The following is a 15,562-nucleotide window of genomic DNA, read 5'->3' as shown; positions in this document are numbered from 1 at the left end:
GTCGGTCACGTCTCTGACAACGTGCGGCATGCCATGCAGGAAATAAAGACAGACAGCGTGGCGGAGTGGCGAAATCCAGTAATCAAAAGACAGCCGAGCAGAGCCACCAAGTATCCGCCGCGCATCAATCATCGACCAGACGCACGCTGAGTTCACAGTGCTTGGGAAAGGCAAAATACAGGCAAATCCTTCACACAATTTGGAAAAGCACAGCTCCATAGGATGTGAGCGCAGCCGCCAATATGAGACAAATTCAAGGTGTTCACTGACTATTTCTAACTGAGAAATGGATTTGATCACGTAATGCATTCCGTATTTTTCAGACTATGATGTGCACTCTTAATGAACAGGTTTAATTTTTAAAATTTCCATATACAGTGGACCCCTGGGTTACGGCGACCCCGGCTTACGTTTTTTTTCACGTTACGAAGTGGAATACTTCCTTTTTCCGTCCCCTCTTTACAGCATTTTTCTCACTTTACAGCATCAACAAGTGTCATGACCTGTGGGGTTGCCTGTGTTTGTTGTTTTTTTTTCTGCCTCCCTCTTCAGGCGTTTTTAGGTAATTGCACTTATTTTCTGGTCGCATGCGGTGCAATGCATCACTAAGATGCTGGTTTGCTATTGGTTGGCGTCACCATGTCACCAAGATTCCGATATGCTAAAGATCTTGTGGGAGTGCTTACAATATCCTATTTATTGTGCATTTTAGTTCTTAATTCAAACTTTAGTTGGTTAGCCATGGGTCCCAAGATCGCTAGTGATGTTAAAGGGAGAAGGGTGCAGCCCTTGCGGCCCGGTACCAGTTGATCTACAGACCGCTATTTGGCCGCCGACTGGTAGTTGAGGATCTCTGTCGTAGACAGCTGTGATAGGCACCAGCAAGCCACCACAGCGACCCTACTGATGATTAGTGGCTATAGAAAATGGAAGGATGGACGGACGAATTGCTTGATTTGAACGCTAACTCGATCTTTTACGGCGGGCGCGTTGAAAAACAATTTGATGCTTTCAACTCCGTGATAGATAATAGCGCATCATTCCAAAGCGCTCGTTTGCGACGTGACTCATCACAAGTCTCATCTGGGAGGAAAAGCGAAACTTAAAAGGGGACCAAGTCGCTCTCCGCCGTCTGTCAGGAACACGTCTTTGGCTCACGGCTGGAAACTGGAGCTCGGCGCAGCAGTCTGGCTCGGTTAAGCAAAGCGGCGGAACGGCTCAATTAACTTTGATTACACGTGACGCCAACGGTGACATAAATAGCCCAGGATATTAAATTTTTTTTTTAAAATGATTGTGGTAGCGTCTTTTAACTGCACTTAGCCAGCCCGACCTTCTTACATCCGACGTCGACAACAGCTACGTTAAACCGACATGTATTGTCGAACGGATACACGCGGTCGTTTTCCCGCCGCGTAATCTGTCTGATTCGAGGTGAGAGACGAGCGGATTAGCGGGGATCTAATCCACGCAGGTGCCGTCAAGGCCTCGGGCCACCACTTGAGCGGGAGTTTAATATGCAGCCCCGGCTCGCTGGCGAGAAATGGAGCACGCCGCCGCTCTTGGGGGGATTTCACTCGCTGTAAATAGAGCACAAATAACAGAGCCGAATGAGAAATTGTTTTTGTGGGCGAAAGAGGTGATACGAACTTTGTGATTAAGTTGGGAAAGTAGGTGCAAAGCATTTTGGGATTTTTTTTTTTTTTCCTGGCCATTAATCACAGTGTCACTCCATCTTCTTTCTTCTCAGCTCGTTCCCTTTCTTCCTTTCCAGTTTTCTAATTGGGTGCTTTTAATTAAACGCCACACCGCAGTGACAGTGAAGCAATTAAAAACCAAATGGAAACCGATAGTCCGAGCGGATGTTATTTTAGGGGGCCTGCCATAAAGTGTAATGGACAATTTCATACGGTGCTTATATAAAAGAAGCCTTCCACCACTGGTGCCAATATTTTAACCATAGATTATATTAAAAAAAAATCTGTTAAAGTTTATTTAAACTATTTCCCGATTTTAAAACATTCAGGTTTTTTTTTATGCTAGCCACACAATATTCTTAGTTGGAATATTAATCAATACGGCAATTTTTGAAGATTTTCAAGACGTAAGGCGAGTTGAAGTGATACATCTTGACAGCGTTGAATGAGTCTTCTGTAGCTTTTTTTTTCCCAAAACGTTTACATTTTTTTGAGGGATCATATGATAAGATTAGTTTGAAGTAATATTCAAATATTCAGGGTTATAGTTTCGAATATGTTTGCAATTTAATCCAGGGGTGAAATATTTTTTCTCAGCCAAGTAAGGTATTTCTCAGAGTATAAGACTATTTTTTTCAGTGTAGTGTAGCTCCATGTTTTGTTTTGTTTATTTACTTACCACCAGGGGGCAATCTCCCTGTAAACAAAGGGAGACAGATTGAGATGCTATCACAGAATTAATTTAGTTTGAACTGCTATTTTTCTCACTACCAGGGGACACTCTCCACTAGTAAATGCAATCAGGCGTGTTACTGTTGTGTTGGTGCAATTTTCTAGCCAGGTTTGTCGGTGTTGTATTGAATGTGTTGGCGCTGCTCGTTTCTAAACACGCAGGCATGTTCAGTCTGTAGTGCGAAGGTATGATGTTGCTGGCATTCCACAGAAAATTTTAAATTCAAATAAAAAATGTAAAAACTTCCACGTACCATCAGATATTTACCATCTGTGTAATTATCTGATGCTTCAACCTGCATCTTATAGTGTAGGTGCAGCCTGTACATGACAAAACTAGATTTTCTGGTAAAACTCTAATGCTGGGGTTTATAATCCAGTGTGGTTTATCATCCGAAATTTACGATAGTTTAAATCATAGTCGAACAAATTCTTTTCCTTGGCTTTTTCAAAACCAATTAACCATTAATGTCAAGTATATAGTATGATGAGACGATGAAACATTTTTATGGTTTCACAATCATAATGACGCACGATAAAAAAATAGTTGAACCCCCCCCCCATTATATTAACATGTGCAATTATAATTTTTTAATTGCCGCTGTATTTGCTATTGCTTGATTATAAATCTCAGGGTGTTTTATTCCATGAATGTGTGCCTGGCTGCGATTCTACCTCCTCAAGCATTTCACGAAGCGCCGCGTGTGGCGAGGAAACCAGGTGAGCAGGGACGTCATGCCGCGAGCGGCTCAGTAATTAGGAAAATCACAGCTGCATTTACGGCGGGGCGCCGTCGCGTTTGCGACACGGCGGAGGCGAGCCATCCAAACAAGTAAACAGTGTCTTGGATGAACCCGCAGGGGATCTGAATGACACTTTGTCATTTGACCGGGGTGTACACGACAAACATTTTGTTTGAACGTTTGCAGACACGATTTCAAGATTTCAAAAGTCAGGAGTCAACCCTCACTAAATTGCGCTTCAATATTTTGCAGATTTCTTTTTTTGCAGTGATTACTTTTCCTCGCTAACTGTTGGATTACAGATGAATTTCTTGCTTTTGTTTGTTATTAATATACATGTGCGGGGAATCATTCAGTCCTTATAGAATAGGTGTTGAACTCCAGTCCTCGAGGGCCGGTATCCTGACTGTTTTCTTGAAAACTGGTTCAAAACAGTTTTTATTACACCCCTAAAAGAAACCAATAAAAGGGAAGTACCATATTTTCCACACTATAAGGCGCACCGTATTATAAGGCGCACCCTCATTTAATGACATATTTTAAAACCTTTTCCATAAATAAGGTGCACTCTCAATTAATGACATTTTAAAACTTTTTCAATCACAATATAGTAATACTCAAAGTAATAACAATAATAACTCAAATAATAACGCTAAACTCTCAATAGCATAACTCAGTCAATATGACCAACCTTGTTCAACTGTAAACACACAAAAGAAATGGGTAACGCTTACTTTATCACTTCATTCCCCATCTACCAATCTCAATATTGATCCATATATAAGGCGCACCTGATTATAAGGCGCACCATCAGCTTTTAAATAAAAAATAAGGTTTTTAGGTGCGCCTTATAGTGCGGAAAATACGGTATACGTTACAATGTTGTTTTGCTTCCTAGGTGCTTCACGGAACCGCAGTAGATTTTGTTGTTGTTGTTTTTTAACTGCTAGTGACTCGTAATTTCCTTTGGGTTTCTCATGTATTTGAGCAAAGATGATTTCTTCTGTACTGTGTGAGGGACGATTCTATTTGTTTGCATGCTGTGGCTGCACGTGAGAAAAATAGATAGAAGGTAAAACCTGAAAAAAAAAACCAACAGAATTTGCTGACAAACCAATTTCTTGTTTACCTGGTTAAAAAAAACAAAACATGAATGGGGTAACAATAAAATGAGAGACGTTGATTTATCGTCAAACAAGCCTATAAAATATCACAGTATCAATAAAAAGACTCAGGCTGCAACTGTGAGACATAAGAAGATATAGATTTTATTATCTTTATAAATTTTTTTCAGAGTCTTGGGATGACGCCACGCGCAACGCACCGGCAACGTAAATAACACACAAATGCGAAACCATAAAACCAGAGAGGACGTAGGTAGACTTTGTGCGTTACAAATGAAAATTTACCATGAAAAAAATCGCTTGATAAAATAAAAATATCTCCCGATGTAAGGAGCCAAAACCCTGTTGTCATAATTGATGCCACTGATATTTTTTTTTTTCTGTTTGACAGTAAATGTATAATTTCAGCACTAGAGTCCATTCCATTGTTACATCAATACAAACACCATTGCGGTCCGTTAGAGGGAGGCACATAAGCTCCAGAAGTTCGCTGGCATATCATCACACACTTGTCCGTCACTCAGTGTGTGCTTTATAGAATTCCTTTGGGACCTTGGTGCAATTGTCTTGGATCATGACAAACTCCAGAATTGGAGCAAAAGTTTTTCCCTCTTTGCCACGCCCCTTACGAATTGTCCTTTTGTGTTGGGTTTAGATCACAGTTCGGAAAGCACGCGAACCACAAATGCTTTTTTTTTTCCCCCCCTCAAGTCCTTTATGCTAATGACCAAGTGATTCAGGCGAAATCGTCTTCCTCAGAAAGCGATGAGCTCAGTTTGACAACAGTTCGCTGATGGAACTGACGAAGCCCTGTTTGACTTGTCCTGCTGACCCTGCAGCACGGGCTCATCGTTAGGTCCGCTCTGTGTCTTAGAAAGTTACAAAAAAAAAAAAAATACGGGTACAATGTACAGACACGCTCGCGACTTCGTCTCCCACTTCGAAGACAGAGCCGAGAGAATGGGTTACAGCACATGGCAGTCCAGAGCGACACAATTAGCAGCTTCACATCCAGTCAGGCAGGAGGGAATGTGTAAATGAAAAGGCAGCCCCATGTGTTGGAGGGATGATTGCTAGCTTACTGCGTGGAGTTAGTTGTAGCGATTTCTTGCTTTGAATAATGCGCTATTATCAGCGCTATTTATGGCCTTGATCAACAGTGGCTATAAATTCCATTTTTGTAGGAGGAATATTTACATTCCATTTAATGAATAGTTCTGCTCATTTGGGACCTGTCTGATGTAAGAAACCAAATTGAAGCGTGGCCATGCAAACTCAGTCACAGGCTATCCGTTTAGACTTGCGCAATGAAACACGTCGAAGAAGACCGAATTTATGACTTGTACGGATTTGAAGCTTCCCTCTGCCCAATATTTGGTTATTGGAGGTCCAGAGCTGAAACAGACCAACAAGAAGACACATGATCAGGAAACCTGGCTTTAAGTGGCAGTGCGCGCTTGGTCTACATGAAACTTTAGTCAGAGGGGTCTCCCTGTCAAGTCCTTCCGATGTTTTGATGCTTGTGCTCATCTCTAAGGTCCCTATACAACACTTACACAGAATCACGCTCACACACATAAAAGACACAGGGGCCAGAAGCGAGAGAATGTGTTGAGGGCTGTGTTCTTTGCGGTCAACTTTTACCCGCCCTGCCGTTGATCAGCGTAGAATAATGTCAAAATTTGTTGTCGACAAGACTACCACGAGGGCGTAGACGTACAAGGGTCGGATTAAGGTTGCCCTATTGTTGGCCTGCTGAACCCCACTGGGGGGCCGAACAGTGGTCCGCGGTACACACTTGTGCTTCCTTCTCGTGACTGTGCCATCTGGGGACGTGTGATCGTGTTTCCCTCCGTCGGAGAAATCCGGGGATGAATCCTCCTTGTCCGCCATTACCTCCTTGGAGTGGTGGACCTCGTTGTCACCCTTCCCCTTGCTCCCTCGATTGCGGTTCTTCGAGCAGTTACGAGGCCGGCCAGCCCTGGATGGGTTCACCACGTTGCTCTGGCCCCCAGAACCCGCCACAACCCCGCGATTCATGGACGGTGGGCTGATTGTGCCGGATAGGTTGTTGGTCTGGGCTCTGGATTCAGAATTTGGGGAACAGTTGGAGAAGTCCTCCTTGCGCAGTTCCTTCAGGTCTTTCCCAACCATGTCCTCAGGCGCCTGGCAGCCCACAGAGGACGTTGAGCCCCTAAACCGTTTCAGCCACTCCCAGAGCGCGAGGGCTTTACAGTCACATGACCAAGGGTTGTCATTCAGACGCAGGTATTCCAAAGCAGGGAGCGTATCCAGGCTGTCCCCCGACAGCTGCGTGAGGGAGTTGTTGAACAGATAGAGGGTAGTGAGACGTTTGAGGTCATGGAACGCCAGGTGGTGAACCCACTCAATCTGATTTTGGTGCAGAAGGAGACGATCCAGGGCACGAAGGCCTCGAAAAGTGTTCTGGTTGAGTCTCCACAGGTGATTTCCATGGAGGAACAGATGGCTCAGGTTGTGGAGGTCAGCGAACGTGTCATCCTGCAGGAACTTCAGATGGTTTTGCTGAGGAGACAAAATAATGTCATAAGTTACACTATGGTGAAGTGTACCATATTTTTCCAACCGTAAGGAGCATTGGATCATCGGGCACGGTCTCAGTGAGCTGGTCTTTTTTGGGAAGTTTCCATACACGCTGTGTAACAAGTCATAAGGTGCAACAGGTTATAAGGTGCATCGGGTTATAAGGTCCAATTAAAGTACATTGTTAATTAAGATCATATTCTACTATTCTACTTTAAAAAAAATTTTAGGTGTGTCTAATAGTTCCAAACCTATGGAACCGAATGTAAATCTGTTATAGCATGATATGGCATGGTAAAATGGAATCAATTCCCCTTTGCTTGCTGTTGCACTCTCTTGGGAATATTTTCTAAAGTCTAGGAATGTTTTTGAGGTCCATGTTTTTGAATGAGGCACTGATTAGCATATATGTTCTAGTTTTTCCCAAATGTTATTGATTAGCTTGAAGTCAGAGTCTGAGTCACGTCTGTTAGAGAACAAGCTTCCCAAAATTGTTCTGTTCTCTAACAGACGTGACTCAGACTCTGACTTCAAGCTAATCAATAACATTTGGGAAAAACTAGAACATATATGCTAATCAGTGCCTCATTCAAAAACATTGGACCTCAAAACGATTCCTAGACTTTAGAAAATATTCCCCAAGAGAGTGCCAACAGTCAAGCAAAGGGGAATTGATTCCATTTTACCATGCAAAATGTAGAAAACTAATGAGCTGCACCCGATGAATAGTAATGACTCGTAGCCTGTCGGAGAGAGAAAATCTGAGAAAACATCTTTGCCGAGGTGCCCCAAAACACTGATGGAAATGTTGTGCTGACTTGGTAACATGCCGCCTCCTCACTTATGTTGTCTTGACCCTCAAGCAAAAAGCGGAGGCACTGCAGATGAACTGATTTAAGATTATTTAAGGAAGCGAGCCGTATTTGAGTAAATTAAAATGTTGTTTTCAATTAACTCCAAATGAATATTATGAAAGCCCTTGGATTACCTGCAAGTGGAGATACTGCAGGCTCCTTAGGCCTTGGAAGATGTTATTCGGAAGTGAGCTAAGTCCACAGCGGTACAGGTGCAGAGCACTGAGCCGGTTCAACCCGTGGAATGTGTCTTCAGCCAGGGAGCGCAGGTGGCGATTATCTCCCAAATCCAGCTCCTCCAGCAGCGTGAAACCGTGGAAGGTTGAGGGTTCGATATATGTGATGTTATTGGAGTATATCCAGAGTGTCACAGTGTTGGAGCTGAAGTGACCTCGGAGTAGCCGGTGGATCTTGTTGTTCTGCAGGAAGATCCGTTCGCTGTCAGGCGGGATTCCTTCTGGGACCGTCAGGAAGTTGTGCGCTTGGCATGAAACAGTGCTGGGCGCTGTGTAGCAGATGCAGTGACGGGGGCAGGACCAGGAAAACTCCAGGCCGCAGAGAACCAGCAGGAACTCCAGCCCACAGCCTGCGTTGGGAATGAAAAGAAGCAAGTTCAAATTGGATGCAGTCAAAACAAATCAGCCATCAAGAGGGAATGCTTCCCAATTTGCTGATAATTTGTATACAAACATAAGGTCTGTCTCCATTGCCCCATACAGCCTGACGCCAGTCTGTTTAGGCCCATGGCACAGAGTAGAACAAACACTAACAACCGCTCCAGTGAGTCACTGTGCAACGCAAATGGAGCTCTTCATACAGACACTGCGCCACCGTATGAGGAGTCTCCATTACGGGCCCGTTGCCCCGTATTCCGTTGGCGCCACTTGTCAGCGAGCGTACGTAGGCTGTGATCGGTCCATTTGCCAGTTAAATTGGCCATGGAACGCTTATTTAAAGTTGCGGTAAGAAGCTCCGAGGCGCTTCCCGATCGGCGACATGATTTGCCATCTCCTGGGGGACAGGGGATGCGACTTAGCCGCATTTCTTCGACTCCTAAATGAGCTCGGCGCACGGGCCGTTTGGCAAGCTCCGTCTGACAAACCTCTGGCTGCCTTCCACCCAGTTTATTATTCTCCGCACAGAGGAGGCCTGATTCACTGCCTCTAATCGATATGCCTCCGTTGCCTTTTAACTAACCCTGTAATCCCGGGACTTTTATGCTGAGATCATTCTGCCAAAGAGACAAGCATATTTTTCTCGCCCAACTGCGACAAAGTTGTGACATTGAGCGTCTGATTTCACCGACCTTTAACAGTAATTCTGCACACCGTTGTGCCACCTGAACAGGCGTATGCTCTCCTGGGCTTGGCGCTAATCCGTCTTGCTAAACTCTGCCAGTGGGCAACACACCTCATGCAGGCATCCTCGTGAACCTGCAACATTTTTCACGCTGTTGAGTCTCTGTCAGAATGTGTCTCTCAAAATTATTTTGACCTCTATCAACACATGGATACCATGTTTTACTTGCTATGTTTTTCGCAGTCAACCGGAATACAGTTTCTGCCTTTTTGTCATCTCAATCTTTTGCCACATCTGTTGAGACATATCAGGCTCGGCTTCGACTGACTGAGTAAATAGGTTTGCCTCGCTCTCGGGAAATAAAGGTTTGCTTTATTTATCCGACAAGAAACATTTTTTTTTTCCCAGCTCTTGAGCTCGGTGTAGTAATTGTGATGGATCTTTCTCATCTTGGTCTGTTTAACATTAAACAAACACCGACACAAGACCAAAAACATTGGCGCAAAGTTTTACATCTAAAAACGTGTAATTGCATCTCCCGACTCTGCAACAACTCATCCATCCAACAGATTATATTATTTAGAAAAATGATTTCCTAATCATATTTCTTTGATACTAGTCCCATTAATGCTTTGCTTCATGCATGACCTGTGGAATTAAACAGATGTCAAACGGGGAAAATGATCTGAGCGGGCATGAGAACCACAGGCAGACAACGATAAGCGCAATACGAAAGCGGTGTGAGGGAATAGGAACGTAGATGCGGTCGAGATTGTGACATTGCTGACGTGCACCTCGTCTTATGCACACAAGGAGACCCCATCCTCTGCTCCTCTGGCTCTACAGACTCTCTTGACAGAAGCCTTATATTTGCATGGCTTTGATATAACATAGCATATGTAGAGCAGAACAGTTTTCTTTTTAGAGCGAATAACAACATGCCTTGCATGTCTAAATCCACCCATTCATTACCTTCTGAATTTACATTATAATCGTGAAAGGTTGCGAGTGCACTGGAGTCTATCCCAGCTGACTTTTGCTGAGGGGTGGAGTACACCCTGGACTGGTAATCACAGGGCAGGTTTTCCACGCTTGGCTGATTAAATATAAGGCTGTGCAGGAATGTGATGACTAATTGAGTAGGAAATTAGACGTTGAAGAATAAAGAACGGGTGGATTGGTGGTAGAGTGGTTAACGCAGTTCAGAGTCCCGAGTTCAATTTTAGCTCGCTATGGCCTTCCTGTGTGGAGTTTGCATGTTCTCCCCGAGCCCAGGTGGGTCCTCTCAGGGGGCACCGGCTTCCTCCACAGTCCAAAACATGCATGGCAATCGAAGTGGACACTCTAAATTGCCCTGAGGCATGATTGGGCGCATGAACGGTTTTTCTTCCCTGTTTTCCTTGCAATTGGCTAGCAACCAGTTCAGGGTGTCCTCCGCTTACTGCCAGTAGACAGCCGGCACCGTATTGAGGATAAGCTGCTATAGAAATGGAGAGAAAAGAACTCCGAATCAAAACTTTCAGATTTGAATCACAACGTGTCATAGTACGTATATAGTGATCAGCGCTTGAGTCTCCATGCATGTCTATGTTGGGAATAGGCATGTGTGAAAGCTGCATTTACAGTAATGCTGCACGAACAAATTAATGAGAAGTCGATATGGTTTGCTCAACATATGACGAAGATAAAAAACTAAAAGTGCGTTCCATTTACAGTTTTAATGCAATAGGTATTTTTCATTTGTCCGATTATAACATGTTTTTTTTGTTTGTTTGTTTTAATTGTCATTCGCCAGTGTTACCAAAAATGGTGATTGGATATTCTGGGTGCAAGTCTGAGTTCTAGTTAAAAGAAATGAACGACGGCTGGCTCATGCTTTGACAGTAATGCGAGTGTTCAAAACATAGCGACGGTCCGAAAAGACAATTGTGGCAGCTATTGCTACTACTTTTGAATCAGTTGTTTAGAGACACACTTAACAGTACACAGAGGAGAACACAGAGAATCTCATTATGTTCCAAAGTGGACTTGCAAGGTTATCATTTGACAAGACTACACAAGCCCTGAAAGAAGATTATTGTTTCTGGGTCGCGTTAGCTCATTACAAGCCCTAACCCCTCCTTCCTGGCCAGAGATGATAGACGGTCTCAATTTCTTTTTACCCACAAAAGGTTGTTTTGCCCCCTTTGCCCCCTTCATCATCAAGCTCCACTTTTTTCCTGGGAGGCTGAGCAATGGAAATAGATAAAGGAACCAAATGGGATGGATATAGTCCCTTGATAGACAATGAGAAGCCATTGCGAGGAATACAAATGCAACAAGGTTCACACCGGATTTGCCCTCATGAATAAAGCATGCGTGCTAATAGGAGGGACTGCCAAGCTGCATGACTGTGGCACTCATTAGACGGGACAAACGCCATTTTCCGCCGCTCTCCAAAGACCGTGATCGGACCCTTCTGTATTTCCACCTTAAGACGGTCGGAAAAAACATGTCATACCATGTCATTCCTTGAGATATGTACAAGCTATAGAAGACACATCTAAAGGTTTTTTTTTTTAATTTACAGTTCGATTTTAGATCATGTCTTTTGCGTAAAAACCTATATTTTCCAATGCTAATAATCTTTTTGTTATACCGCAAATTTGCATCCAAATTCTTCGTCCAGAAGTTACCTATTAGAACTACTTGTTTTGTTTTTTTGGGGGGTTTTTGTTTTGCATTTATTCATATCGGTCCTCCTAATTAAGTTTAAACGTGCTCAAACATGACTCGGATCGTAATACAATACATATCCAGGGAGCCCAAGCTTTCTGACCGGCATACTTAACTATTTAATTTATATTGTCTTCGTGTATCAGTGGTTTTCCCATCTGCTGTTGAGAAAATACCCCATGGCCCCACTAGTTATGGAATATAATACCTAATACCTCTATAAACTAAATACAACATCTTTTTTGACAAATAATTAAAAGTAACCCTTGTTTCTTTCATTTTTTTGTAGAAAAATCAAATGAACCATAAAAAACACTGCATGTACCGTATTATACGTGAAATGTGACCAATAATGTAGAAATGGTCATTTTCCTCCTTTCAAAACTCTCACTTGTACAATTTACAAATCTAGCCTTTATGCTGCCAAGGAGATTGTGGTAGTTTTGGCATCTCCTATTGGATGGCAGGAAGACAATCGCCTCAGGGATCAGACAGCCATGTGTGTCAGCATCATACAACATGCATGAACACAGTCGCTGATCCTTCCCACTGCTGTAAACATATGACATCGTCACACAGAAGGCTTATGTCAAATTCTTGTTAGCGCCCCGAGTTAAAGCGGGAAGCTGTGTTCCAAAACAATACTCCAAAACATGGCTGTCTTGTTTACATGTAACTTATTTGGCTTTTTGCTTCCTGTGACAAACAAGTGCGGGTAATACAGGCAGAATGTGAAAATAATTATCTTAAATGACGTCAGATGATGTTGCAGACTATCTCAATTGAGGATTTGATGGACGGCATCTTAAGCGTCCTTCCATGCCATATTAATGGGACTTGTTCCCTTTGTGTCATAACACACTATGCCAGTCTCTTCAAGTGCAATTAACTGTTACGGGCAAAGACTCAAGTTGAGTTGGCAACTGACCCAATGCCTCACATCAGCAGAAAGACCGTCCAAATAAAGAAGAGACCGCAGCGGAGGCCTCGGGATTATTAACGATGGCAGCACAGAATGTCCCTGGAGTGGACGGGATTGTGTTTGCTCTGAGAGTGTTGCTCTAGTCGCTTTTCCAAACTTTGGTTAGATGACAGTCAGGGGGTAAGCGGGGACATATTACTGACTGATTTAGTTCAAGAGTTACATTGCTATGGTTTGCTGCATTAACATTTTTGTTGCTATCCTTTGCTGTGGCTGCAGCATCAGCTGGGTGCTTTGCATTTATGCGGGAGGCTAAACTTGAACTGCTTTTATGGTAAGCAAGCTCTTTACAAGGAATGCTTCAGTGGTGTGACCCTTCTCCTCCTGAACTGGATCTCCTACCCACAAGAGGAGCCCATCACTTTATGCCAAATGGAAACAGCCAATCAATGTCCACTCCAGTGTGTGATTGACTTTTGTTTATCTGTCCTCAATAACTCAGGCACAAGAAGCCCTATACATAAAACTGATCTGATTAGCATAAAGAAAACAGAAAGCTAGAAATTTAACATGATTTAAAAAAAACAAAATCATGCTTTAACTATGACTGTAATTAACTAATCGCAAATAATCTAGGATTTGATAATGGCACCCATACACAAAGATTCAAGAGTTTTTAATTGTCATTTACATACTGTAGTAATACCAAACAATGAAATTCTTATTCTTTTTCCCTCCCCGAGCTGACTACATTCCACAATCGAGCAAGTAATAAGGTAGGCAATGAAACAAAACAAAAAAAATAGAGCAATAAGGGCAGTAATAATGAACCACTAATGAATAGACACATTCTGAGCATATTACGGAGTAGATTGAGTGAAAAGACCGTATATATATGAGGAAAATCACCCTACTAAAATTGCTGGTCTTTTCCATTATCATCACCTTTGGTCTGACGAGTCCATGTTTAATTAATTGTATATATATATATATTTTTTTTTTATCTCACGGCTGTTCTGTCCTTCAGTGGCAAATCCAACATATAAATAGGGCACCCTGTAAACAGCGGTTACAGAGGTATACAGGTATTATATATCAAGGACACACGGGTGTTCTCATCATTTTGCTCATACCAAAAACGACTGGACTGATAACAACTCTTAATAATTCTAAGAATTGCTTATCAAAATTCATGGTCCGCACTATTAGCATCAACAGTTTTCATCAACATTTTATGAGTCCCACTTTATCTGTTGTCCCACATCTCCATCATATGTAATGGAAGTTGATAAAAAGCATTTGCATAGTTATGAAAATGCAGCGTAACATTTTACGGGCATGGATTGCATGATTGCAATTTCCCTTGAGTACGTAGAGCTAAGATTCTGCACCTTGTTGATGTGAGCCTTACCACCTCATACAAATAAGATGCACAAATCAACAGTGGTCATTTCGGCTCCTCGTCCTCTAACTTGCTTCCACCCCTGCATAATCTCATTTTATTGCATTTGTAAGGTAAAATTGGACCAAGAGGATAATAAGATGCGACATCTATAAGGTTTACATAGAAACACACTCTAAATATATGAGTTTATATAAGCTCGCGCTTCCCAGCGGGGAATACACTCCTCTGAATAAAACATCCTCTTCTAAGGTTTTCCAGTGTGAGTCAGTGATTGCATATTTATTCTAATTAAGTAACACAAGAAGGGCAGCCATTTTCTCGCAGGGCTTCGAAAACACCAATCATGATCTCGCGTTGACATTTCCAAATGTTTATGATGATGTTAGGGGCGCTGATTGCCGCCATTAAGCTTGAGACACTTGCCCCGACGCCATATTTGTTTGCACCAAGGTAGAGAATCGGTCTCATTTGTTATTGCTGGGGAAGGAAGCTGTGTCAGGATGGCAGAATGCTTTTCCATCCAAAGTTGTGAGGAAAGGAGAAGGAAAATAGGAGCCGTCGATGACATTGTGCAGCAATAGACGGAACGTTCCAGAAAAGTATAATTGTGTTTTTGCTGCGGCGGCATTGACATAGCAAGTGGCTGGCTTCAATTAAACGCACACTCGTCTATTGTTGTTGTCTGCTTTTGCCAACACTTTAACAGCCTCATTAGGGACCTTTTTCCCCATAACAAGTAAAAGACCTATTAAAAAAAATGCCTTAGCTTTGTCAAAAAATGTCTCATTTTGTGTGCCTTTTATTTCGTTTAAGTTGTTTCTTTTATGGTCGAGATCCTCTGTGATTGTGTCAGGTTATCTTGCAAATGATTTGCTCTCAAATGCTACATTAGAAATCTAATGGTGTTGTACTGCTTTTTAGTTTAATCAGTCCCCGTGGTGGGAATACATCGGCCCCGCCCACATCCACATCATATTGTAGCAATGGACTTCATATACTGATATATATATATATATATATATATATATATATATATGTATATGTATATGTGTATATGTATGTATATATGTATATGTGTATATGTATGTATATATGTATATGTATATGTATATATGTATATGTATATATGTATATGTGTGTGTGTGTGTATATTGAAATTATGTGCAAAATTTTGGCAAAAACATTAGTTCAAAACTTCATAGTGTTAAAAATTCATAAATCGGACTCATAAATTGAGGCAAGGCTATTTTTTCCGAGAAACTATATGATATTTATGAGATGATCCATTAGAAAAGTCTTTGTCATGGTAAAGTGAACCACATATTGTAGAGCATACTAGACAAAAACAAAAACTGATGAAAATGTAATAATAGCGTAAAGTTAAATGTGTAGATATAAATGCCCCACTACTACTAAAGTCCTTGCCCCCCAAACAGGTGAATAAATTACCCCCCCCCCCATACTCTTCATAGCATTGTCTATCTTGTGCCTGTTGATTTTTGCAAGGTG

General features: G+C 42.3%; 1 protein-coding gene across 1 annotated transcript in view; it reads right to left on the bottom strand.

Annotated features, from left to right (window-relative positions):
* Positions 1–4,415: 4,415 nt before the first annotated feature.
* rtn4rl1b (reticulon 4 receptor-like 1b) overlaps positions 4,416–15,562 on the bottom strand; it is a 143,645-nt gene continuing 132,498 nt past the window's right edge. Inside the window, exons 2-3 of the mRNA XM_088427844.1 lie at positions 7,847–8,298; positions 4,416–6,840 (exon numbers count right to left, since the gene is read on the bottom strand). Of these exons, the coding sequence (XP_088283970.1) occupies positions 5,956–6,840; positions 7,847–8,298 (1,337 nt within the window). The 3' untranslated portion in view covers positions 4,416–5,955. The remainder of the gene's footprint in view (positions 6,841–7,846; positions 8,299–15,562) is intronic.

This window comes from Hippichthys cyanospilos, chromosome 11 (assembly GCF_059441005.1).
Source record: "Hippichthys cyanospilos isolate Australia breed blue-spotted pipefish chromosome 11, RoL_Hcya_1.0, whole genome shotgun sequence".
Lineage (NCBI taxonomy): Eukaryota > Metazoa > Chordata > Actinopteri > Syngnathiformes > Syngnathidae > Hippichthys > Hippichthys cyanospilos.
This window is presented reverse-complemented; position numbering and strand designations above follow the sequence as displayed.